This window comes from Mustela lutreola, chromosome 7 (genome assembly GCF_030435805.1).
Source record: "Mustela lutreola isolate mMusLut2 chromosome 7, mMusLut2.pri, whole genome shotgun sequence".
In the NCBI taxonomy this organism is placed as follows: domain Eukaryota; kingdom Metazoa; phylum Chordata; class Mammalia; order Carnivora; family Mustelidae; genus Mustela; species Mustela lutreola.
The window spans coordinates 93230092-93256724 of record NC_081296.1 but is presented as its reverse complement, the minus strand read 5'-3'; the positions used below and the strand labels follow the sequence as shown (position 1 = coordinate 93256724).

At 34.8% G+C, this 26633-nt stretch overlaps 1 protein-coding gene across 6 annotated transcripts in view; it reads right to left on the bottom strand.

Annotated features, from left to right (window-relative positions):
* MIPOL1 (mirror-image polydactyly 1) overlaps positions 1–26633 on the bottom strand; it is a 327451-nt gene that overhangs the window by 25393 nt on the left and 275425 nt on the right. For 4 of the 6 annotated variants that reach the window (XM_059181948.1, XM_059181950.1, XM_059181952.1 and 1 more), the window contains one exon: positions 23626–23856. The exons of 1 other annotated variant lie outside the window; for it this stretch is intronic. In XM_059181948.1, the coding sequence (XP_059037931.1) occupies positions 23626–23856 (231 nt within the window). Of the gene's footprint in view, positions 1–17613; positions 17788–23625; positions 23857–26633 lie in introns of those variants that run through there. One more of the 6 variants, XM_059181951.1, reaches the window with a different exon arrangement.

Genomic DNA, 26633 nt, shown 5'->3' with positions numbered 1-26633 from the left:
CTCAGTGGGTTAAGGCCTCTGCCTTCGGCTCGGGTCATGATCCCGGGGTCCTGGGATTGAGCCCTGCATCAGGCTCTCTGCTCAGCAGGGAGCCTGCTTCCTCCTCTCTCTCTGCCTGCCTCTTTGCCTACTTGTGATCTCTGTCTGTCAAATAAATAAATGAAATCTTAAAAAAAAATAAATTAAAAAAGAAAAAGAAAACTTACACATTTGCCTTCACTTTTCTTGCACACATTAATATAAATTCTTATTCATGATAGGCAAAATGCTTTGCTTAGAACAGTGATCACATTTACAGAACTGTGAGGAAAAGTCTTTAGGGAGGAGGCCAAAACAGCTTTGCATTTGGGTTCCAATGAAAACTTGATGCTCTAAAAAATAATCTTAATTGTTTCTATAGTTTGTCTTCTCCTTTAGTGGCCCATCCCTGAAAGCTAGCTGCAGCTTGTAATAAAAGGACATCTTTTCCAGATAAAACCACAAAACCACAAATCCCTCTTTAAAAAATCTTTTTTAATGTGTGTTCTTTTTACTTAACCCAACACTAATAGGTGGTTATGCATCTCACTAAACATGGAACTTAACTGACTTATGAAATTCCAGGAAAAAACTTTAACTACAGTTTTGGAGAAAATATTGAAATGTAAAAAAAAAGAAAAAAAAAGTTCCCTAGTTGTGACAAATTCCTGAAAATAAACTCAGCCTAGTCCATTAAGTTCCTGTACCCACTGGTATTATATAAAACAGCATATATGCTACAATTACTCTGACCAGAGCTTTGGCATAAGTATTAGCTTGGAGACGGTCATATCCAGTAAAATTGTTAAAATTCCTACTGAAAACTATAAAGTAGCTCTCACTCTTTTGTAATTCTTCTGTCCCTAAAAATTAATCAACTTTTGATAGGCCATAATCTCTTAGATATACTCTTTTAAAGAAGCCATTAGAAATATTCTCTTCTTTTTTCCATCGATTCTCCCCACTGCTGAGGGATAGTCAATATACCATCATAGAGGAGTGGTTGAGATCTTTCTCCTTAATTTCAGTGATCGGTATCAAAGGTATAATAATAATGTAAAGTCTTCACCAGGCATTCTTTTTGTTAACTTATCAGGTCTATCTACCTTTTTATGGAAAAGGAAGCTATATTCACATGAAATCCTCTACGTACAATTCCAAAATTCATAAAGCTCCTAAAACTGAAAGATTTTTATAAGTTTGCTGCAAACTCATGTACCAGGAAAACTAATCGAGGGTGACAATTCATATATTTCATTACATTGTGCTTCTCTAGAACAATCAGTGTTACATAATAAAAGAGAAAATATATATCATATTACCTTTATAAAATTTGAAAAATTCTAAATTCTGAAACACAACATATAGCCCCAAGGGCTTTAAATGAAGGATGTGGATCCATTTAAGTTCTGTGTTATTTCTTTAGTCAATGAAACTTCTACATATGCAATAACGTATTTGATACTTTAAAATCATATTTTGGGGAAGAGGTTGAATCTTCAATTTTAGACCATTTTCTATAGCACGTTCTTCTAACTGGTAATCAAGAGTAGAAGCATGGGGGAATCTGGGTGGCTCAGTTGGTTAAGTGCCTGCCTTCAATTCGGGTCATGATCTCAGGGTCCTGGATAGAGTCCCCCATCAGGCTCCCTGCTCAGCAGGGAGTCTGCTTCTCCCCCAGCTTGTGTTCTCTCTCTGTCACATAAGTAAATAAAATCTTAAAGAAAAAAAAAACAAAAACAAAAAAACGATGAGAAACACAACCCACTGAGTTAAAGGAACATTCATGCTTTTTACAACTATAAAACCTTCCCTGACCGACCCAAGTTTTCCCAGTGCCCCTAAAGGACCATATATTTCTCCTACTGTAATTACCGTTTACTTGTCAATACCCCTTCCTAGATTTTAAGAAACTCAGTCATGGCAGATGCTGCCGCCTTAATCTTATTTACCTGTGATATCTACTGGATAGGTACCCATTGTCTATTGCAAGTTTGATGAACAGTATATACTTGATTAAAATAATATTTGAATGGGAGAGCAGAAGAAATAGTTTCAAAAAATTTTCTAAGTACCTTCAGATAATCCAAGGTACATAGAAAAGCACAGGTACTACTCTCTGATTATTTAAAGCTCTTTTAAATATGATTTTACCAAAATATTTTAACAGCTGTCCATTCACTGACATTTCTATTGTCGTAATAATCACGCTTTTTATTATTTCAGTTTATTTTTTGTAATATTTCAGATTAATTACTATAATTCTTTGTCATTTAAAAATAAGCTTCAGTATTTAAATGATTATATTGGATAACTTAATATTTTGCTGAATTTCTATTGCTACTGAATTTTTTAAACTATGCTTAACATCATAGTATCAATATAAAAAACAAATGGATTTGAAGTGCCAATGCAACTGCTACACTTCAACATACATTCAGAGAATAATGACTGGTTTTCTACATTTACCATAGTTGAGTGCTTCCCCTAACCCCTGGTCCATTATTTTTTCTTGTTTTTACTAGTAGGTCTGGCTTAAATCTTGATTCAGATTCTCTGTATTCATCTTCATTTAAAGGAAGTAAATATCTAATTCCTCCTTCCTCGTTTCTTACATCAGCTAGCTGCACTTAGAGTTTTAAACTTATAATTCATAAGTAGGAAGCCATCTAGAACTAAGAACACCACAGACGGATCCAACTAACTGCCCTGTTCATGATCTATTAGTTTCTGAATATGTATGATTCTTGGTACTTAATTTTGGGTCAGACTTTGGTTTATTTAGACAGGCTCTTGTAGATTTTCAGAGGATTGTGATAGTATCGTAAGGTCAGACTGTGGTTGTGTATTTTCCCATAACTGTCACTGCTCATAAAGCAATATGATTAACTGAGTGTCTTGCAGACCACCAATTTTCAGCTACATAAGGCCCAATAAAAGTAACTTAACTCTTTTTAAAAAATTTATTATTATTATTTTTTAAAGATTTTATTTATTTTATTTGACAGAGATTACAAGTAGGCAGAGAGGCAGGCAGAGAGAGAGGGGAGGAAGCAGGCTCCCCGCTGAGCAAAGAACCCGACGCGGGGCTCGATCCCAGGACCCTGGGATCATGACCTGAGCCGAAGGCAGAGGCTTTAACCCACTGAGCCACCCAGGCGCCCCAGAATAACTTAACTCTTAAAAAAACTTGGTGGACTCCTTAATTTCTCTTTCTTCTGTCTTGCTGTTGGTGTAGAGAAATGCAACTGATTTCTGTGCATTGATTTTATATCCTGACACTTTACTGAATTCCTGTATAAGTTCTAGCAGTTTGGGAGTGGAGTCTTTTGGGTTTTCCACATATAGTATCATCTGCGAAGAGTGATAATTTGACTTCTTCTTTGCTGATTTGGATGCCTTTAATTTCCTTTTGTTGTCTGATTGCTGAGGCTAGGACCTCTAGTACTATGTTGAATAGCAGTGGTGATAATGGACATCCCTGACGTGTTCCTGACCTTAGCGGAAAAGCTTTCAGTTTTTCTCCATTGAGAATGATATTTGCGGTGGGTTTTTCATAGATGGCTTTGATGATATTGAGGTATGTGCCCTCTATCCCTACACTTTGAAGAGTTTTGATCAGGAAGGGATGCTGTACTTTGTCAAATGCTTTTTCAGCATCTATTGAGAGTATCATATGGTTCTTGTTCTTTCTTTTATTGATGTGTTGTATCACATTGACTGATTTGCAGATGTTGAACCAACCTTGCAGCCCTGGAATAAATCCCACTTGGTCGTGGTGAATAATCTTTTTAATGTACTGTTGAATCCTATTGGCTAGTATTTTGTTGAGTATTTTCGCATCTGTGTTCATCAAGGATATTGGTCTATAGCTCTCTTTTTTGGTGGGATCCTTGTCTGGTTTTGGGATCAAGGTGATGCTGGCCTCATAAAATGAGTTTGGAAGTTTTCCTTCCATTTCTATTTTTTGGAACAGTTTCAGGAGAATAGGAATTAGTTCTTCTTTAAATGTTTGGTAGAATTCCCCCCGGAAGCCGTCTGGCCCTGGGCTTTTGTTTGTTTGGAGATTTTTAATGACTGTTTCAATCTCCTTACTGGTTATGGGTCTGTTCAGGCTTTCTATTTCTTCCTGGTTCAGTTGTGGTAGTTTACATGTTTCTAGGAATGCATCCATTTCTTCGAGATTGTCAAATTTGTTGCCGTAGAGTTGCTCATAGTATGTTCTTATAATAGTTTGTATTTCTTTGGTGTTAGTTGTGATCTCTCCTCTTTCATTCATGATTTTATTTATTTGGGTCCTTTCTCTTTTCTTTTTGATAAGTCTGGCCAGGGGTTTATCAATTTTATGAATTCTTTCAAAGAACCAGCTCCTAGTAGTGATCCAAAGGGGCACATGCACCTGAATGTTTATAGCAGCAATGTCCACAATAGCCAAACTATGGAAAGAACCTAGATGTCCATCAAAAGATGAATGGATCAAGAAGATGTGGTATATATATACACAATGGAATACTATGCAGCCATCAAAAGAAATGAAATCTTGCCATTTGCGACAACATGGATGGAACAATAAGTCAAGCAGAGAAAGACAACTATCATATGATCTACCTGATATAAGGAAGTGGTGATGCAACATGGGGGCTTAAGTGGGTAGGAGAAGAATCAATGAAACAAGATGGGATTGGGAGGGAGACAAACCATAAGTGACTCTTAATCTCACAAAACAAACTGAGGGTTGCTGGGGGGAGGGGGTTTGGGAGAAGGGGGTGGGATTATGGACATTGGGGAGGGTATGTGCTTTGGTGAGTGCTGTGAAGTGTGTAAACCTGGTGATTCACAGACCTGTACCCCTGGGGATAAAAATAGATGTTTATAAAAAATAAAAAAAATTATTAAAAAAAAAAAAAACTTGGTGGAAGGCAACTTCTGACACGGCTCTCAATGATTCCTACCTTCTGAAACTCATAGCACGGTGTAATATCCTCCCCACTGGTGTGGATTGGACCTCCTGATTTGCTTCTAATGAAAAGAATATGGTGAAAGTGATAGAATATTACTTCTGTGATTAGGTAACAAAAGGCTAGGACTTCCATTCAGCTAACTTACTCTCTTTTTCTCTTGCTCCCTTGCTTGTACTTTTGGATAAAGCTTCCTGTTATGCCGTGAGATGCTCTGTGGAGAGGTCCACATAGCAAGGAGCCAAAGGCCTTGAAGTCTTAAGTGTGGGAGGAACTGAGGCCTTAGTCTAACAGCTTGTGAGACTTGATCTTGACAAAAGCCATGTGAATTACCTAGAAAGTAGATCTCTACCAGTCAGGCCTTGAGCTGATGGAGTCTTGTTAGGGACTTGGAGTCAGAGGATCCAGTTAAGCTGCACTAAGATTCCTGACCTACAGAAATGGTGAAATAGTAATTGTTTTAATCCACTAAATTTTGGGGTAATTTGTTACATAGCAATAGAAAACTAAACAAATATAAATCTCAAAAGCAAAACTTTTTTTTTGGTTCTGAAACAAAATTATGGTTTCAAATTACATACCTGTCTGGTTAATATGTACCCATTTTATTTTTAAATATGATACCAGTTCATTATTGGCAGGAGATACAAATAGCAAAGAAGATTTCTGGCACATAATATTGACATATGTGTGAATGACAGAGTTTTAAAAACTAAACTGATTCTTGGCAAGATGGTTCAATGAAAACTTTTAGATAAAAATGATCTATGCCATTGGAAGAAAAAATACACTAATTAGTGTTCTTGGATCATGCCTGGTATCGTAGACATCAAATACATCACAGGATGTTGGCTGGCCTTATATAGTCTCAGGGTACGATTAACATACAAGAGAATTGCAGGTTATTCTCTTCTTATTAGAATTTTTTAAATAATAAATATAACTAATATAAATCCCAAGTATTTTCTTAAATGGACTTACACACAATTTGAAGGATTATCTGTTATAAGGGTAAATCTTTGAGAGAATAAGATATCAATAAGGATAGTATTGATACTTACTTGATATCTCACACACAACTCAAACTTGTTAAAAATGTCTTTCCATTTCAACTCTGTTCTTCCTCTAGTCTTTCCAGCCTTAATAAATAGTATTTCCAACTATCAGGTTGCTCAGGATAAAAATTTGGGAGTTCTTCTTGATACCCTGCATCCCATTCAGAAAGGCTACTCTCTGGATGCCATGAAGCTCTCAAGTCCCTCTTCTTTCCGTCTCCAAGGACAATCCCCTGGTCCAAGACACTACAGTCTCTCCCCAGTGACTTCCTAATGAGTCTTTCTACTTCCACTTTTGTCCATTGCAATTTATCCTTCACAAAGCAGCCTTTAAATCTTTTAGAAATGCAAATGAAAACATGCCCTCTGATTAAAATCTATCAATGACTTCCACTGCTTGTAAGATGAAATTTAAAGACGGAAACTACTGGGCGCCTGGGTGGCTCAGTGGATTAAAGCCTCTACCTTCGGCTCAGGTCATGATCTCAGGGTCCTGGGATGGAGACCCGCATCGGCCTCTCTGCTCAGCAGGGAGCCTGCTTCCTCCTCTCTCTGCCTGCCTCTCTGCCTACTTGTGATCTCTCTCTCTGTCAAATAAATAAATAAATTAAAAAAAAAAAAAGATGGAAGCTACTGGAGAAAATCAAGGGTCTCGAGGTTCTTCAAGCTCTGACTCTGCACAGAACTCCATCCTCCTTTTATGTTCTAAGCTGCTTCTGGCCGCAAAGATCTTCCTTCAGTGTATAAAAGGTGCCAAGTTCTTTGCTTTGGCTTCCACATGGAAGCTTTTCACCTGGCCAATCCCCACTTATACTTCTGGTCTCATTTTCTTCTCCTAACACTGTCACTGCATGATATATGGTAGCTGTTTAAAAAATATTTGTTGAATAAAATTTGTTGAATATTTGTTGAATAAATAAAATAATAAATGAAGACATGAACATGAATAGACATAAAGACATGAATAAAATTGTTCAAGATCATGCTAATATAATTGGGAAAATATTTAAATGATGGTCTTTCATTCATTAGGAATGTTCTCTTTTTCCTTTTTTATTTAGAATGAAATACATCAGCTTTGAGATCAGAAAAAAAAAATCCATTTATATTTGGCCTGGCTATTAATAACTCATCTGTTTATCTTCTCAACCAACCCAAATATAATGGCTTATATTTAGGTTTTCACTTTATAATAACTAATTAGGACAACTACATCAATTAAACCAATAATAAATACAATCAATCACTAGTTGGCAAAAGGGCTATTTCTGAAAGGAATAAAATTTTTCAGGAAAACAGTATCAAAGCTATGCTTTATCACAGAAGTACAGTCTTAGTCTTGATCAAATTTCATTGAGTAATGAAACATTACATTAAACAGGAATTATTTAAAAATGAACAAGATGACATGATTGCTAAGTAAATTCTTCAGTGCTTTCATCTTATTCTCTTTCAAACACATTTACCTAATCAATGTAGAGTTTATAGTGTTTAAGTTGTTACTTAAATGTTATCTAAAAGTTTTTAATGCATTTTTGCTATCTATCATAATATGATACAGAAAATATATGAAACCAATATAAAATTCAATTACTAAGGATAAAAATTTTATTAACAGGTCTCAGTTTCATTCCCTAACTAAGAAATATGATTCATATTTATTAATTTGTTCAACGATACCACTAACATGTTGCTCCTCAGAATAATTAAAGTGTATTCCTAGGATATAAACATTTTTATTGTTTTACTATTCACTGGATTTATTATTAAAAAAAATTATGAGCAACACTATGACCAATTTATACCACATAATAAATGCTGTATTCTACAAAAGACAAATGTTTTCAGAGTCAATATAATCACAGCATACTTTCTTAGACTCATGTGTTCATTTATAGTTTGCTTATAATTGCTTCATGGAGATAGGAGTTTGTACATTACAGAAAGACTTTATTGATTTATTAGTTACAGAGTATACTAAGCATACTCAGATACTGGAAAAGTTAGCTCTGGGGCTAGTATCACATAACAGCAAGTTGTAGAATACTGCAGAACAAAAATCAGAGTGTTGGCATAGGAAAGATAAATGGTACAAGCTGGACTACCAAAGACTAATATTTAGTAAGTCCACTAACACAAGCAAATCAGGTCTTAGAGTTGTATACTTTGCTCATGATGAGAAAAACATTTACTTAATTTTTAAAAGCATAAAGTTAATTATTCTATAATGAACTATTAAATTTCCTTTTTTGAAAAAGTTCTCGTATTTGAAGATATGTAAAGAAACCATTATCATTTATTTAGTGTGCTCCAACACACTTTTCCAGCAAGGAATTCTTTTCTTTCAATAATTTATACCCTAATTTAACTACTTCAGGTAATGTATTTGACTTTGTGTTGGGGGGGACGGTTGATAAATGATGAAAGTATTTTAAAATTATTTTTTGAGAAAATAAATGTTTTATAAGCAATATAAAGTGTGTTAAAATCGACAAGAATAAAAAAAGGTGTGCAAATCACTATATAATGAAATTCTCTAAAGCATCATTTGTTCCTTTTGTAATTTAAAAATTCATAGATCATGGAAGTCAAAGGTGGTAGTGTCTGAGTTCCATTTTTGAAGTCAAAATATAAAATTATTATTAAACATTTTTGCCTTTTATGCTATTTTATTTTGCCTTTTAAAGTGGATTACTTTGGTAACTTGTGAACACATATGAACGAGCTAGGTGGAGATTAAGCAAAGACCAGCATAGCATGTTCATGACTTAATCCCTCAGTTGAGCACAGCTGGTCAACATGTTGTTTTTGACTCTATTTTTTTCTTCTCAGTTGTAAATTGTTTAATTTCCACCCTTAATGGACAACTGAATACTTAGAGGAAGGAGAAAGTACACTGATGCTGAGACACAAATTAATGTGGGGCACAAATCTATAAATTTACCTCAAGATTCTCTTCACCAGCTCCTTTGATCAAACTACTCATATCACCTTATTTCGTAGGTATGACTTAAAGAAAACAAAGGACAACAAATATAGTTTAACTAATTAAGTTAAACTTAATTAGTCTTTACTTACATGGAAGTAAAGACCAAAATATCTGTAATGTGCTATTTGTGGAAATATTCCAGCAAATGGATGCTGAGAAACCTCTCTATTATTTCCTTTTAAAGGTAGAATGTTAAGAATTCCAAAGATCACCTCACAAGCAGTTATTTAATATTACTAAATTTTGATCTATTTTTAAATATGTATTTATCCTTAAACCAAACAATAAACCATAATAAAACTTAATAAATTATGCTATTTCCTATATGGTTGAAGTAAGTCACATATCATGTGGTGATACATATTATGAGTATTAAAGATTGTACTTAAATAAAATTATAAATCAATGCTTATTAACTTCTTTTTCTTATAACAACCAAAAGGCATGCACACAATTCTACTTAGAGAATATGTTTTACTACCAAAGGGATTCAAGAGTCAAGAAAGGCTGGGAAACACTGCTGAGTTTTTTTTTCATAATTTTAAACCCAGAAAAGTTTCAATTAATGATGGAGGAAGCAAGTCACTGATATTCATACTGCCAACTGAAACATAGCAAGCTAGAATAACTGGTTAGTTTTATTAAGGTATCTTATTAAGATGGCTTATTAAGCTACTCACTATTGTTTTCATAGGGCTTTAGGCTGATACTAAACTTTAAAATGTAGGATTCTTTCCTTCCTAACTTTCATAAAAGTCATATATAATTAGCACTGAATGAAATTTTCTAATGTCAACATTTCAAATTTTGATTAACAGGGAATACAAATCAACCTTATTCAAGTTTAATTCAAAAGACTGGCAACATCCTTTGGGAGACTAGTGGAGATAATATTCAATGCACCTTCAAACTTCACACTAAGCCAAGGGCCTACAAAGTAAAAGTAATATTCAACTTATTAAGCTAGCATCGTCACAGTAATTTTCTCTACCTGAGTTATGTTTGATTCATAAAAGCCATATGTTCCCAGATTGAAATCAACATTTCGGGTCTAGAATCAATCAGGACCACCCCACTGTTGATAGATATGATGACTGATCTACACAGATGATCAAAATAAAGACAAAGCAACAGTTGATAGAAGTGGTATGGATAGTGACATAAGAAACAGACATTTCAGACAATGGTAGACATTCTGGATAGTATACGGTGAAAAACCTGGTGACATTCCACGGGGTGGAAGAACCACAGTTCTTCAGCTCTATTACAGAACTATCATTTCTGAATATGAAACATCAGTCAGTAGAAATCATACAAGCTAGGGTAACTTAGTAAGTTTTCATTCTTATTTTTTAAATAAAGGTAAACCAGGAGTGTTTTCTTTTTTCCTCCAGCAGTGTCTTTTCCCCTTTTATGGACTATTCAGGGCTAGAACTAGGATGAGATGAATGAAGCACTCACTTCAGGTGAAAAATTTAAGGGGGTACGAAAAGCCTCACTAATAAAACTAAATAATATTACAATCAATATTTTAAAAAATTAAAGTTAACACAAATTTTTAAAGATTTTATTTATTTGACACAGAAAGAGAGCACAGCAGGGAAGCAGCAGGCAGAGAAAGAGGGAGAAGCTGGCTCCCCACTGAGCAAGGAGCTAGATGTGGAACTCGATCCCACGATCCTGGAATCACGAACTGAGCAAAAGGTAGACGCTTAACTGACCAAGCCACCCAGGACTCCCAACAAAAAAATTTTTTCATAAACAAAATTTCAAAATTTAAATAAAGAAAGGATGAGTGTCCTCTGATACTCATAAAATTCCCAAGGCAAATTTGTGCCAAATTTGGTCAGTGGGAACCTTTCTAAGCTGGCTCCTGTGTCCTTTCGACATGACCCCATTAATCTTGCTTTCTGGTACAAGTACTTGCTTTCTGGTACAAAAGGATACTCTGGACTCATTATACTTTCCCTTCTCCAGACCCAGGAGCTATCTCTTTCCCATCTACCTCCAAAGGCCAATAATTCATTAGTTGTGGGTTTATCTTTCCTATTACTTTTATGCCTATTTTTCATATAAAAGGTAGGATATTATAATTACTTGATTTTTTTTCTCAGTTAGGAATATGTCCTGAAATCACTATCAGTTTATAGACCTTCCTTCCTTTCTCTTTTTCACAGTTGTATTGTATCCCACTATACGAATATGTTATAGTTTATTAAACTACTCTCCTATTTGAATTTCTTTTGTTTGCTATTAAAAACAATCCTGGGGCCCCTGGGTGGTTCAGCCGTTATGTGTCTGCCTTCGGCTCAGGTCATGATCCTAGAGTCCTGGGATAGAGGTCCTCCCACTCCCCCGCCCCAGGTCTGGCTCCCTGCTCAGTAGGGAGCCTATTTCTTCCTCTCCTCCCAGCTCCTCTCACTAGTGCTCTCTGTTGTTATCCTTCTCTCTCTCTCAAATAAATAAAAAATCATGTATGGATGCTTGGGTGGTACAGTTGGTTGAGCCTAACTCTTGGTTTCAGCTCAGGTCCTGATATCAGGGCCCAGCATCTAGCTCCTCACTCAGCATGGAGTCTGCTTGAGATCGTCTCTCCCTCTCTCTGCCCCACCCCCACTTGTAGTGTCTCTCTCTCAAGTAAATAAATAAATCTTTAAATAGCAAACAAACAAAAAAACCAATCCTGTAATTCCTATGTTGCTTCATATTCATGGAGGTCTATATTCAGGATGGATTCCTAGAAGCAATTTTCCTTAGTCAAAGTGTAAGGGCATCAGTAATTTTGTTAGATATTATCAAATTCTCCTCCACAGGGGTTTTGCTATTTTGCATTCTTACTAGTAATGTATGAAAATGCACAGAATCCTTTTTACTTCCAGTTTCCAAGATCTTTGAGAACAATCTCTTTTTCCAAAGTTACATGGTATTTATTTTATGTCTCTGAGGTTAAATTTATTATTTTTCTCACTTACTATTTCTAGCTCCCCAAAAGGTTATTATAATTTTTTATTTAAAACATTTTTTATAACATTTATTATTAAAACATACTCTTTAGTCAATGTTTTATATTTATAGAGCACATTATACTTTTCAAAATACTTTAATGCACATGCATCTTATTTGAGCCTCACAGCCATATTCTGAAGTATAGGGCAAGTATATTAGTTCTACTTCCAGTTGAGAACACTGAGAACAAACACAATTTCATGTCTTCTACATCATACTCAGTTAATGACAATTACAGGTCCTGTTAGACACTGATATCTCTACTAGATAATAAGCTGCCTCCCTTTTAACTTTCAATTCTAATGCTTTAATTTATTATATATTAGTGTCACTTATTAGATAAAAAGTATTAGGCATACAGACTTACTAATTATATTTACTTCACAAGTAGTAGAAATATAAAAGCTATTAATGAGTTATTTAAGGTTCATATGTTAAGCTTATTTTGGATAATAAAGCTTAATTTTGGGGGTTTAGCTCAAGAATTTTATAAACTATAAAGTGCTAATCACCTCTAATAATGTAATTTATTCTGGAAGCATATACCACTTTTTAATTCAAAGTACGATTCAGTTATATAAGCAGTAACAATGCACAATGTATTCCAACAAAGTTGGAATACAGTGAATTACCTTTTCACATATAAGCAATTATTAGGGATTTGTAAAATTGCAGAAAATCAAACACAAAGTAGCAAAAATATAATTTCAAGGCTGCATTAAAGTTCAAAGGCTTCCTTTGTACTAAACAATGTCTCTTAGAATTCTCTGAAGAGATAGGAAAAAAAGTTCTATTTCAAGTATAAAATATTTTGGCCTAAATTTTTAATTAGATTGATTCATCCTTCAGAATGGTAATATATATTTATCCTATCAAGTGGGCCTCAAGGAAATATTAAAGGATGACCTTAACAGACATTATAAATTGAGAATCCTCAAACAGAAGCAATGAAATCAGTAAATGTAAATATAAACCCTGATTTTGGTCTCTTTTTAATAATGTAAACTCTTTTCCATAAAACACAATCTGTATGTTAAAGATGTCATTTATTTTTGAAGTTGAAAAATAACAAAAAGACTTTAGACCCACATATAAAAGGTACTCTTTTTATCCTTTTCTGAGACATTGACCTGTATACTCATTTAAAAATGAACACCACATCTTTACGTTATTAAATCTTTGTTTTGATCTATTAGTATTCACCAAAGTGCCATTTTATAAAACCTCGCACTGAATAGACAAGGCTGGAGGTGACCATCTGCAGCTTTAGAGTCTGCGTTTGAATTGATGAAAAGAGCTTTGTGTTTTCATTGCCAAGTTTGATTCTTCCAGTCATTAGGCATTCCCCTCAGATCGCATCAATGAAGCCTTGCTCTCTTACACCCATGTGTTAAATTCTCTTCTCCTCATGGTTTCCTTTGCCAGCTCTACTCAAGAATGACTATTGGGTCTTAGCCACATTCTTCTCACAGCTGTGTTAAAAAAGAGCATCAGAAAGTCTTCCTAAAACCCATATGTGTATCTGGTCAGTTCTCTGTCTCAGGGTCACCTCACATTGTGGTGTGATTATACAGAGATTCATTCTTGTTCTTGAACTGTGCTACTCCTACCACTCTGGGAAAGATTAGGCCCTCCAGTCAGTAGTAGAGAACTTCTTGGAAGACTGATGTGAAATATACATGGCTCAGAAGGCAAATTAATTTAAGGAAGAAGATAATTCAAGATTTTAAATGTTTTGCCATTGTGTAGCTTGTCAAATAGCAAACGGGAACATAAAGAGAAATAATATACGCTTTCATACACTTTCAGGATACTGCTAAACGCAGCAAAAGAAAAAGTCAAAAGATGATGATGTCCCAAGGACTATTAGTTTGAATGGTATAAATACCAAAACAATTAAAAAATTAAAATTATTAAGTTTAGTAAGTTCCAAAATACTGTTCACTATGTAATTTCTGGAAACATTTTTCTTTCTTTCTTCTTCTTTTTTTTAGAGTGTATAATTACTTTTTTAAAAATTTTTATTTATTTAAAAAATTTCCTTAATTTCACTTTTAGTCAGTCTTTATAAAGAAACACCTGACAAAGTAATTGATAGTAGTGGAACCCTTTTTTCTTTATACTTAGGGTAAGAACTAAAAAAAACCAGAAACTATTTGTAGAGTTGCCTGAGAATATATAACAATATGAAAAAGAAAGAAGATCACTTCTGCTGCTACTACATAATATATTGTTATAGAATGATTTTTTTAAACTATAAATGATCAAGAGTGAAGTTTATGTGTGGACAATGTTTATGATTTTACTGCCAGCTAAAGCTCACTGAAATAAGCAAAAGATTCTTTCTTTCTTTCTTTTTCTTTTTTTAAGTAGGCTTCCCACCTAGTGCGGAACCCAGCGTGGCACCTGAATTCATGACCCTGAGATCAAGAGTTGGACTCAACTGACCAAGCTGCCCGGGCCCCACAAAAATTATTTTATTCTGTATTTTTTGAGGGCCAAATATGCACATGGGAAAATCCCTGACTTAGTGGGGAGAAATAACCAAGCATGGAATGTTAAAATCCGAATAAAATTGGTATCTCTACTTATTCTTGGGTTCAACTTGGGTTTTTTTCTAATTACATTTTGTGAATAAAAGCTATACCTAGTAAGGAAGTATATACCAGATTTTAGATGAATATACTGAGGACTTATTAAAAAAAACACCAGACCTTGATTTATATAAAAATGTAGACCTTTCTATATTAATAGATAGATACATCACATTAAATTTTTCTATGTGTTTCAGAATAGGGAAAGCAAAGGAGGAGGTTCTGAGTGAGCTGTCAAGCATAATGAGGCCGAGCAACATCCAAGCAGGAATAATGAAAATTTCTTAAAAATCAAATTTTTACAATAGCTTCCCTCTTCCCTTTATTACTACAAGAGTAGGCTAAAGTACACTGGTGGTCAGTGCTATTAAGAAAGAAAGTTAAAATCACTTTATATATCTTGTTTTAATCGTTTCTAAAACTATCCTCAGGTAAGATGGATGAATGAGTTTTCCTGCCCTCACAGAAGTGCCTGGGAGCGCTGTAGCCTGTCAAGGACTAAAGAGTAAGACGGCTTTAACCAGAGCTAGAACAGAACCAAGGAAAAGGATGCTTGTCTGATCATACGGCCATTCTAAGGAACTCACATTTCATATAAATGTGTGAAAATCACATTTGAATGTTTCTGGAGCAAAGAACTCCTGTTTTTTGTTTTTATGTTAACCTGTCAAGTTCTGGTTAAAAATATTTGATCATTGTTTAGTGGATCCTATAACTCTCCTAATGTAACAGGGACATTATCTCTTTTAATTACTATAATATTGGGGCTAATGAAAATCATCAAAAATTCCTACATTTTATTTGGTCTTAAACTGATATGGCATGGATCTCTCCCACATTTTATTCTTTTGTTCTTTTACTTTCATCCCTTTCCATTGTACCCATTTGAAACATGTTTTATCTTAGTAGGCAAAAATGTGTATTAGCTCAACTCTACATCACCTATTTGAAGATAGGTTCTGAAGTGAAGAAGTAAATCAAATCTAAGCAGCTGTGTTGCAATTTCACTTTTTAGTCCTTACTTTCATGATCCTTATGATTCATTCCAAAAAGTTAACTATACAAGGGAACTTACCAGAGAAAATGCAGATTCTTAGGTTTAGAGAATTTCTTTTCTTAGTCTGCATCCTTTACTTTCTACTTCATTAGAATTTCTCAAGTTTTGGGTTAAGCTTCAATTCCAATAATCCTACATTAATCCTCTAGTAGAGAGGAATGCCATAGAAAATTAACACCATATTTCTTTTTTGTTTCAAAGTGAGACTTTCCCTAAAGATAAAGGTGTAATTCCAACTCTTCAGCTTTTATAAAGAAATGGATATAATACTTATCTATCAAATATGATAGGTATCTCTCCCTCTCTCTATATATAATAAAAGTAGCTCTAAAGAAATCTACTTTATGTACTCAATGGATGAGAAAGGTGATCCACTATACAAATATATAATGGAATTAAATTTTTTTTAAAATACATACTTACTTGATAGTGTGTAAGAAGACTTGTATTTCATAAGTTAAATATGCATTTAATTTAAAAATGTGTTATGATTTACAAATCCAGAATATTAAATTCTTAAAAAGCATATTATGTGCTTAAGAATAAAAACTAAGCATGTTAGATGCTGTACATCTTACAATGACTGCTTAGGAGTCATCTGAATCCATCTTCCACATATAAATGACAATATCTAACTGGATCTAGATTTGGAAGGTGCCTTCTAGAGCTGATTGGGAAGTGATTTGTACATAAACTATCTTGAATAGGGGTGCCTGGGTGGCTCGGTCATTAAGCTTCTGCCTTTAGCTCAGGTCATGATCCCAGAATCCTGGGATCGAGCCCCGCATCAGGCTCCCTATTCGGCGGGAAGCCTGCTTTCCCTCTCCTAGTTCTTTGGCTTGAATTCCCTCTCTCTCTGTGTCTCTGTCAAATAAATAAATAAATAAAATCTTTAAAGAAACTAAAACAAAAACAAATCATCCCAGATAAATTATTTGACTCATTATGTGCTGAGGTATATATGATATTTCACAGAACTTTTAAATTTCAAACACAAAATAAATTTTGAAGAGCAATTTCCAGAAGTCTTAAATCCTCCTGTTTATTAATAATATTAATAAAATCAATTTTCAACTTTATATTAGTGATTTATACCTTATGCTGAGTTGAGAATTGTGAAACTTATTCTTTGATTTAATCAGCATTTATCAAGTGTTCAGACACCTATACTATTGTTGTGCTACTTAAAGTCCAACCAAGAATTTATTAAAAAAAAAAAAAAATCACAGGTAAAATTGGCAAAAAGCAGAGTAATTTTAGTGAAAAGGCAATATAATTTTAACACCTTTTGTATTTGACTATGTAAGGATAATTTACCACAATTTGTTTTCATTATGGTTAAAATCAGATTCCAGAGTCAGCAACAAAACTACAAAGTTTAGTGATATCTTTTGATGAAAAGAAGGCAGTTTGTTTTTTTTTAACCAAGAAACTGTGGAAATGCTCTGTTCCCCTTCCGAGAACTCAGAGTCATCTATCCTGTTTTATAATTCAACCTGCAAACAGATTAAGCAGCTGAGTTTGTGGAAAGTATGTTTGCTCTACGCGAAGAAACCTTGCGTGACACTATGGTGACTCCCCTGACACCTCAAAGGGAGCTACCAGACAGTCCTCATCAGCAGGGAAACCAGGCTGAGAATTCACAATTTCTTTGTGACCTCAACTTCTTCATAGAAATCAGTATTTGACCAAGAGGCAGGAAAGACCTTCTTGTTAGCTTACATGTACTCCTCCTCCTCCTTTTTTTTCCTCCTGTTAATACCGCTCAAAAGCTTGGGATACCCTATATTTCAAAAGGAAATGCTTTATGCTGATCTTTGATATTTTAATTATGCAATTAGAAATGAGAATGCAAGTAAATTTTAAGTAATTGATTTTTTTAAAGTATGAAAAGAAAGAAAATTTTATTTTTTTATTTTTATTTTTTAAAAGATTTTATTTATTTGACAGAGAGAGACACAGTGAGAGAGGGAACACAAGCAGGGGGAGTGGGAGAGGGAGAAACAGGCTTCCTGCTGAGCAGGGCACCCGATGCAGTACTTGAACTCAGGACCCTGGGATCATGACCTGAACTGAAAGCAGCCACTTAAGCGACTAGCCATCCAGGCACCTTAAGAAAGAACATTTTAGATAGTGATATATTCTTTCTTGAACATATGTTTAAAAGTTTAGAATTTTTGTCCTTTGTCTTTTTGTCTGATCTACTTATTTTTTTTTTTTAAAGATTTTATTTATTTGACAGAGAAAGATCACAAGTAGGCAGAGAGGCAGGCAGAGAGAGAGGAAGGGAAGCAGGCTCTCCACTGAGCAGAGAGCCCGATGTGGGACTCGATCCCAGGACCCCGAGATCATGACCTGAGCCGAAGGCAGCGGCTTAACCCACTGAGCCACCCAGGCACCCCTGATCTACTTATTATACAGTTACTGTTTATGAGGGATTTGAATCATATCAGTATAAATCTGGCCCATAGTAAAGATGGTTATGTGACCAAAAAAAAAAAAAAATCTAGAAGCTTCTGAGAGCTTCTAACCTTATAAGCCAAGTTGTAAATACTTTTAAGTAATTATGTGTAGCTTAGGTACATTAAGTATAGTCAAATATATTTTTAAAATCCTTCAGAAACCTTGTGTTCTAAGCCACAAGAACCATATCTATAGACAGAAAGACAGATGGGAAATAAAATATATCATAAAGAACAACAGAGTTTTAAATCTCTTGTGATGATAAAAATATCCCTTAATGGATTTGTGTGTCAGTTTTCTCTTTAATAAACAAGGATTATGGATGGTCCTTAGCAGAATCATTAAGAGAAGTTTCTCTTACAAGTTCCTATGCTCTTCACCTGCTCTTTAGTTCCCTCTACTTCCACATGGCTCACCAAAACTAAGCGTATCCAGGATCAGCCAAAGAGCAACCTAAAACCGAAAGGACAATGTGTTCTTCCACAAGCATACACATTTTTGAAACACAGGTACCTTAACCTTGCTTAACCCAAGGGAATGGATTTCCACTAGTGAAATTTTAGGCTTTTTGACATCTGGACTAAGAAGCAGTTTCTGGACAATGAGGTCTGGCATTCTTCACACTTTCTCCTCTCAGTGTTTCTACCTATATATATTGGCTAGCTTATGGATGGTAATTCTGCACCACTTTCTTTTTCAGGAATACTCCCACAGACTAAAAAACTTTAAGAAATTCATTTGACTGGGGGCGCCTGGGTGGCTCAGTGGGTTAAAACCTTTGCCTTCGGCTCAGGCCATGATCTCAGGGTCCTGGGATCGAGGCCCGTGTCAGGCTCTCTGCTCAGCAGGGAGCCTGTTTCCCTTTCTTTCTCTCTGCCTGCTTCTCTGCCCACTTGTGATCTCTGTCAAATAAATAAATAAAATCTTCAGAAAAAAATTCATTTGACTCTAAAAGGAAATAAAATATAAATTTAAAATTCTATAATTACTAGAAATAGCATATAGTTTCTCCACCATTACTGAAGATTTCAGATCTTTTAAATGTAATTGAACTTGATGGAAGCTGGTGCATAGAAAAAGGGCTAAAAGCCCAATAGAAAGTCAGACACCATAGGAGTCGTGGTGCCACGGAGGGAGGCAGGCAGGACTGGCCACAAAAGTCATACTTTTCTACGAAATTCTTTTTTTTTTTTTTTAAAGATTTTATTTATTTATTTGTCAGAGAGAGAGAGAGAGAGCACAAGCATGCAGAGTGGCAGGCAGAGGCAGAGAGAGAAGTAGGCTCCCTGCTGAACAAGGAGCCTGATGTGGGACTCGATCCCAGGACCGTGGGATCATGACCCAAGGCCAAGCGCAGCGGCTTAACCAACTGAGCCACCCAGGCGTCCCCTTTTCTATGAAATTCTTGGACTAGCATAGGGTACTTGGTTGGAATAAATTTTTTTTTTTACCTAGGGCCTATAGCAGATCAGAGCAGATTTGAAATTTTCCTGTGTATTCCTGACCTGACCAGCTTTTACTTTATTCCGTTATCCCATCAACCTTTTAAACTGTTCTAGTTTATTTGTTCATAGTATTTACACAGTACCTACTTTATAGCAGGCATCTCGGTGAATATTTGGAGGCGATATGGATACAAAGATGAAGGGAACACTGTTTATGTCTTGAGAATGCTCAATGATGGGTAATTTTGCAGGAAGTAGACAGGAAAACAGATAAAGCAATTGTAACACCTAGATGATTAAGACCTTTAACAAAGATATGGATTAGGTACTATGAAAAAATAAAAACATAAAGAAACATCACAGAGGTGACATTAAGACTAGACTTTAATGAGTAACAAAAATTTGGTACTGGAAGGGAGGAATATGCTTTAAGAAGAAGAAATAGCTTGTATAGAGATACTGTGGTTGGGGTGGTGGGAGGAAATGATACCAGGGAATGGGAGAAGGCTAGATAGGTGATAGGCCTCATATACCCTGCTCAGTTGTTTATGCTTTTGCGTGTAGGGATGAAGGGCCCTGAAAGATTTCAAATAGGAAAGTAATAGAACCTGATTTCATTTTAGAAAACTTCCCTCTGGCGGCAGCGAGTAAGACATACCTGAGAGCTAGAAGCAGATAAACTAGTCTTGTGATTATTTCAGATTAGTTGGAGGATGATGAGGTCCTGAAATGAGGCAATTAACAAGTGAGGATGGAATAGGGGAAATCAGGTGATTCTTCAGCAGCACAGAAAAACCAGAGACTCACGGCAAAGTGAATGTGAAAAGTCAGAACGAGTGAGGGAATAAAGACGGTGCTGAAGCTGCTGAAGACCATTACTGAGATGGGAGATACAGGAGAATGGCGAGGACTTTATTTTCAGGGGAGGAATCCTTAACAAACATACTATGACAACACAGAGAAGAGAGTGATATTTAACTTTCTAGGAAGTTGAAGAAGCCTTTGCAGAGAAGAGATACTTGAACAAGTCTTGTCAGTTGCATGAGTATGATTATACTAATAATTTATAACATACTGAAAATAAAGTAATTGGCACTGAAATAGGTATCTTACATGGTATCCAGTCTATCAAACTCATATCAAACCTGCCTGTGAAGGCAGTAATACTGTCTGAATTTTTCAACTGAGGAACTTTTGCTTCCTGGGGTTAAGTAACTTGCCCCAAATCTCACAGGTAATAAGTAGGAAAGCAGGGATTGAAATACGGGTCTGTCTGACTTGACTATAAAGCCTGCCTCTATCCTCTCTGCTGCACTGAATCTCATAGGATGAGTAAGTTTTTCATGAGGGAAAGGGTAAAAGGCTCTAAGCAGAGGAACCCACATATATAAAGGTATTTGGTCTGGAAAAGATAGAGCCCTTCTGAAGAATGGGATATTACAGTGTGGAGTGAAATGGCAAGACAAGGAGGGACGATGCAAGCTGCATTGTTCTAAAAGCATTACATGTTTATCTCATCTAATTCTTACAACATTATGAGTGGGAGTATTACTAACCATGTATTATTATCTGCAGCAGCACAGTGTTTTTAAAATAAAGAGTACAAGTTCACGTACCTATATATTTTGCATCCAGATTCTGAGCTTTTAAACCACTATGAGTTAGCAAAGATATGGGAGCATCCTTACCCATTGTTTACCATGATCATATGTTAGTTTTATGATAAAAATATAATTAGAAATGTGCCACTGAATTTAACAGGAAATTGCTGGTAATCTTAAAAAGAACTGTTTCAGTACAAAAGCTAGCCATAGTGTATTGAGTAGCTCTGGAGTAAATGGAATTGAAAAATTAGATGCTGAATATAGATCAGTTATTCAAGAAATTTAGTTGTGAAAGGAAAAGGACAAATATGCACCTTTATAGTTCACACTGTAGTTACTGCCTGGAATACTGACATGCTACAAAGGACCTTCAAAAATAATTGCTACTAATACCACCTAACAAAGACTTTTAAGTTGGTTTCCTGGAAGATTAGCCTCTTAAATGCTATAAAGTAGGTTGATGTCCACATTAACTGCAATGAAGGTACACTGCCCCATTGAGGGCAACTAAAAATATAGCGGACTGAATACAAGCAGGAGAGCCTCATCGTATTTCATCCAGGTCTTATTGCTGTAAGTAAGAATAAAAGATTCAGCATTCAAACTGAAATTTAACATTTAAATGACGTAATTGTTTAACTTAAACTCTGTCTGTTGATTGGTGTCATTCCATTAAAACCTTTTGATCTGCCCATGGTTAAATGTGAAGACTAGGAAAATATAGTAAGTTTCTCAAAAGGTTAAACTTATTCAACTTAAAGCATTATCTGAGGTGATCTTTCTACTTCAATACTGATATACTTCTATAACAATACAAAGTATTATTAAAATTATGTTTTATAAAACAATAGTAATAGTTGATGAGATCTAAAAAATAAAAGGTTGACATTTCCAAAGATTTTACAGAAATTTAATTGGTCTCTGGGAAGCACTGTTTTAGGGAATTTTAGTCAGGTATATAAATTTCAAGAATTACATGTAAAGAAAATTTGGATATTTGTAATTATTTGTAGACTTTAAGCAAACAGAGCTAACAGACCCTGACTGTCAAAAGGTACTGATTTGTAATTTACAATGCAATGAGACCTACCTGTGTATCTTAGTGTTTTTATTTTATTTTATTTATTTATTTTTTTAAGATTTTATTTATTTATTTGACAGAGAGAGATCACAAGCAGACAGAGAGAGAAGGAAGCAGGCTCCTGGCTGAGCAGAGAGCCCGATGCGGGGCTCGATCCCAGGACCCTGGGATCATGACCTGAGCCGAAGGCAGCGGCCCAACCCACTGAGCCACCCAGGCGCCCCTATCTTAGTGTTTTTAGAATGTTAATGTACACTGTAAATAACTGGATATAGCTTCTGACTGAACATAAACTTAATCTTTAAACCTATAAAAAATTGAATACTTACTATAAATCATAAATTTCAAGGTACCCTGATTATATAAAGATTTTAATATGCATAATTCCTGATCTCTTTTAAAAGGGTTCTTAACTACAGATTTACCTGACCTTGGGATACCATTCAAATGTAATTTCAGGGACACTGGGGAAATGGTTGAGATGATTTATTTTCAAATAAAAAGTGGTAAGAAGTAAGAATTTTGAAGTTAGCACTACTTCATATTGTGAGACTGAAAAAAATTAAGGAAAAAGTATCTCTTAGGAACTAAAGGTAATTAAGTGTATGAATGGCAAAATGCTGTTAACAACACATGAAGATGGGATTATTTAAAATGACAAGTTCCATTCCATTAAAGTTGCCTTAGGAAATTCTGCTACAGTGTTCAATTCAAGTCCCTTACATTAACAATTTATCTCTTTGTATGATATGCCCTATGTTAATGTTTTGCTGGCTATCATTAAGGACTGATTGGTTTTTGTAGCTTTATTTAAATTTTAACAAAAATGCAAAGGTCATCGAAAATAAACTAATGTAATTATGCACTGTGAAAAGCTGCCCTGAATACTTCAGAAGAACCACACATGCAAATTAAGTCCACTGTAACTATTCCATATGCCTAGAGGTCTCAGACTGCAAAATCACAGATGATCTCAACTCAAGCAGGATTATCACAAAGCTAAGTGAGTAAAGTTGGTTACTTGACTGCCTCTTCCCCTTGCCAATAACTTTACCTACTACCTATGAAAGGATTTTAATGGTATGGCCTCCAGGAACTAATGAAGATCAGTTATTAAATAAAAGTGGTTTACCCTCAACAGTAACCACAATTCCCAAGTGAATGACTATTTTGACCCCCAACTATGGGCACGATAGGCAATCTAAAAAATAAAAAACTCCATTTGGCTCAATCTACTTTTGTCATAACCCATTAACAGCATGAATAATAAATAATCTATCATTTAGCTGCAAAAAAGGTGTTCTTGTTTTGTTTTGTTTTATGCTTTTGAAACCATGCAAGATCATATTACTTACTTCTGCACTTTGTCATTGGCCGCTTGTGAGGCCTCCATGGCGTGCTGAAGCTCTAATTCCATGTTTGCTCGATCTGTCAGAGCTTGCTGCAGTTGGGTAGCCAGTTCCTCATTCTCTTGTTGAGTGATGGACACAATGTTCTCCCTACTTTTTAAAGCTTCTTCATACGTGCTAAGGGTATGGTTAAACTGATCCTTCAGATTTTCTTCTTGGGATAAAGATTTGTGTAAACTGAGAAAAACATAAAAATAAATAATTGAAATAAATATGCAATATTTATAATCTATTTAACAAAAATCTCCATAAGAAACACCCATTTCTAAAAATCAATGAAGACCCACTTAAATGGGTAAATAAAAATAATTTTTATTATCACAATATTATCCTTGATAATTATTCTATTTCCCTGCTTCTAGGCTGAAAGCTACCCAAATGATCATTGATGTTACCCAAGCAGGCAAGAAGATGCTGCAAGATGTTAAATTAATGACATCAGTGTAAATATTACATTCAGTTTTCTTTAAAAGGAATAGCAGAGAATTGGAAAAGAAAGCCTCTCGAGGTAAATACAAGAATACGACAAGCTGACTGCGAAGAAGTGAGAAGTAAGAGAATGGGCATTGGTTTAGCAGATCCAGGCTTTCTTCAGCTGAGCACTTAATGAGAATGAATGAGGGCTGTACGAGCACCGGTCAACCCATACACAGATATAAATGAAGTTAAAATCACTAGTCTGACTGCACAGAAATAATACATATTCAGGTACCTTTTCTTTTTGTTAATGAATCTCATGCCAAATATATCCACTCATTAAGTCATACAGAGAAAATAGCATATAAATTAAGACTAAATGAATGCAGAAGAAAATGCAGACAAATAGAACCCTAAAATGCTAAAGGTCAAATCTTTGATATGTCATTACACCTACCGCCTGAGGTTATTTTGAAATGGCACCACACACCTCACTCAATTAAATAAAGACATTTTGAAAATATAAATATTTAATAAGGGAAATTTAAAATCCACACAGGAGATGTTCTTTTTTTATTAAATAAAATCATTTCAGTATATGCATTCAAAAGAAATGTCGATTGGAGACTTGAAGTAAAACAACCTAACAATATAAAACAGATTGATGATGTGAAAGAAAGTAATATAATTCTGAAAGCTTCAAAAAGCTTGTCAGGGAACTTTAGTACTGGCTGAATATCTAGTCTGATACTTTATTTAAAACTGTTCAAACCAAGTAATTATATATTTCTTCTTTCTGTTTAAGTAACCTATAGATCTCTCTAGTGTGCTCACTTTGTGGAAGGTGTCACACAGAAATAAGAAGGACATGAAAAAGGGACAGTCAGCACACCAAAAGACATCATTTCAAGATCCAAATTAGTTCTTAGAAAAAAAGACCGCTACTAAACTGCGGCCAGTTGATTACTACGCAAAAATAAGAAAGGTGTTTAGTGCTGTATTTGTAGAGTACAAAGAAGTATGTTTCTTTATAGTTTTCACCTTGGTATCTAACCCTTATTTCATTTTTTCTAAGTTCTTTCGACCAATCCATATGCCTAAAGGTTCCCATCTCTTGCCCCTTTTCCGATCCTTTCTGTGTTTTTTCACACTTTCTGATTCCTCTTATTCCATGTTCATTTCCATCAAGCCACCTCTTTGGCTACTTGAAAGATCCAAGAAAGAAAGAAACAAAAAACAAACAAAACAAAAAAGCTTGAAAAAAAAAAGTCTCTTTATGTTCTTTACACTTAAGAGATTATTACTTACATTTTAATTGTTAATTATATTTTAAATTACACAGAGTACACAAATCCAAAGAATTCAGCTTGACAAAATGTAAAGAACAAAATATGTAATAAACCCAGAAGATTCCCCTCTGTTCCCTTCGAGTTAATTCCCCTTTCCCAAAGCAATCACTTATTCAACCTCTATTCAGATTAGTATTGTCTGTTTTTGAACTTTTGGTCTGGCTCATTTTATTTAATAAGGCTTATGAGATTCATCCTACTGTTGCATGTAGTTCACTGCTTTTATTGCTATGAAGTATTCTGTTATATAAATATACCACAATTCATTTAATCATTCCACTATTGCTATTAATATTGTTGTATGTTATCTTTTGATGGACCTAAGTACTCATTGCCCCCCCTTCTCTGAAATATAATGGACATAAGTACTCCTTTCTGAAGTAAGAGCTGCTCTATAGGGTGTATGTATGTTCAGATCAAGCAGATGCTGAGCAGAACTTCCCCAAAGTGGTCCCTACCGATTTACACTCTCACCAGTAGTATAGGGGAGTCACAATTACTCTACATTCTCCCTTCGAGTATTCTCCCTACTGGTAAACTATAGTCATTCTTACAGGGGTGCAGTGCAATTTCACTCTCTTAATATTGCCTTTTGATGAATATTAAGTTCTTAATGTGAATGAAGTCCAATAAATCATTGTTTCTTTAATGGCAATGCTTTTTATTACCTATTTTAAAAAATCTTGGCTTAACTCTTCCTTTATGTTTTTCCCTTATGCATATGGTCTTGTTTAAGTTCACAGGGGACAGCTTCGTTTGGGAATTCTGCATTTGTCTACCATGTCCATAACACTATTCAGTATACTCTTGCCAATTAAATATTAAGAATCAATGATGCGGTTTTTAAAATCTCACCTTTATTAAAACCATGGCATCCATCCCAATTTTAATTTCCTAATCATTCATCACTTTCTGGTTGCCTGTCCTTTAATTGTTTTTCAAATTTATATCTCATTTTTCTCTGAGTTGGACCTGTGACTGGGATCCCTAACTCTCAAGCTCAAAACTCTACTCATCATTCAAAATGCCTTGGAAACCTTTAAATACCCATCAAGACTTTCTCAAACAGAAGCAGTAGCTGGAATGATGTTTTAAAACAATAAAACAGATAATGCCACTTAAAATCCTGCAGGGCCATCTCACTGCACTCAGAATAAATCTCTACAAATAACAACAAATTGTCTATTT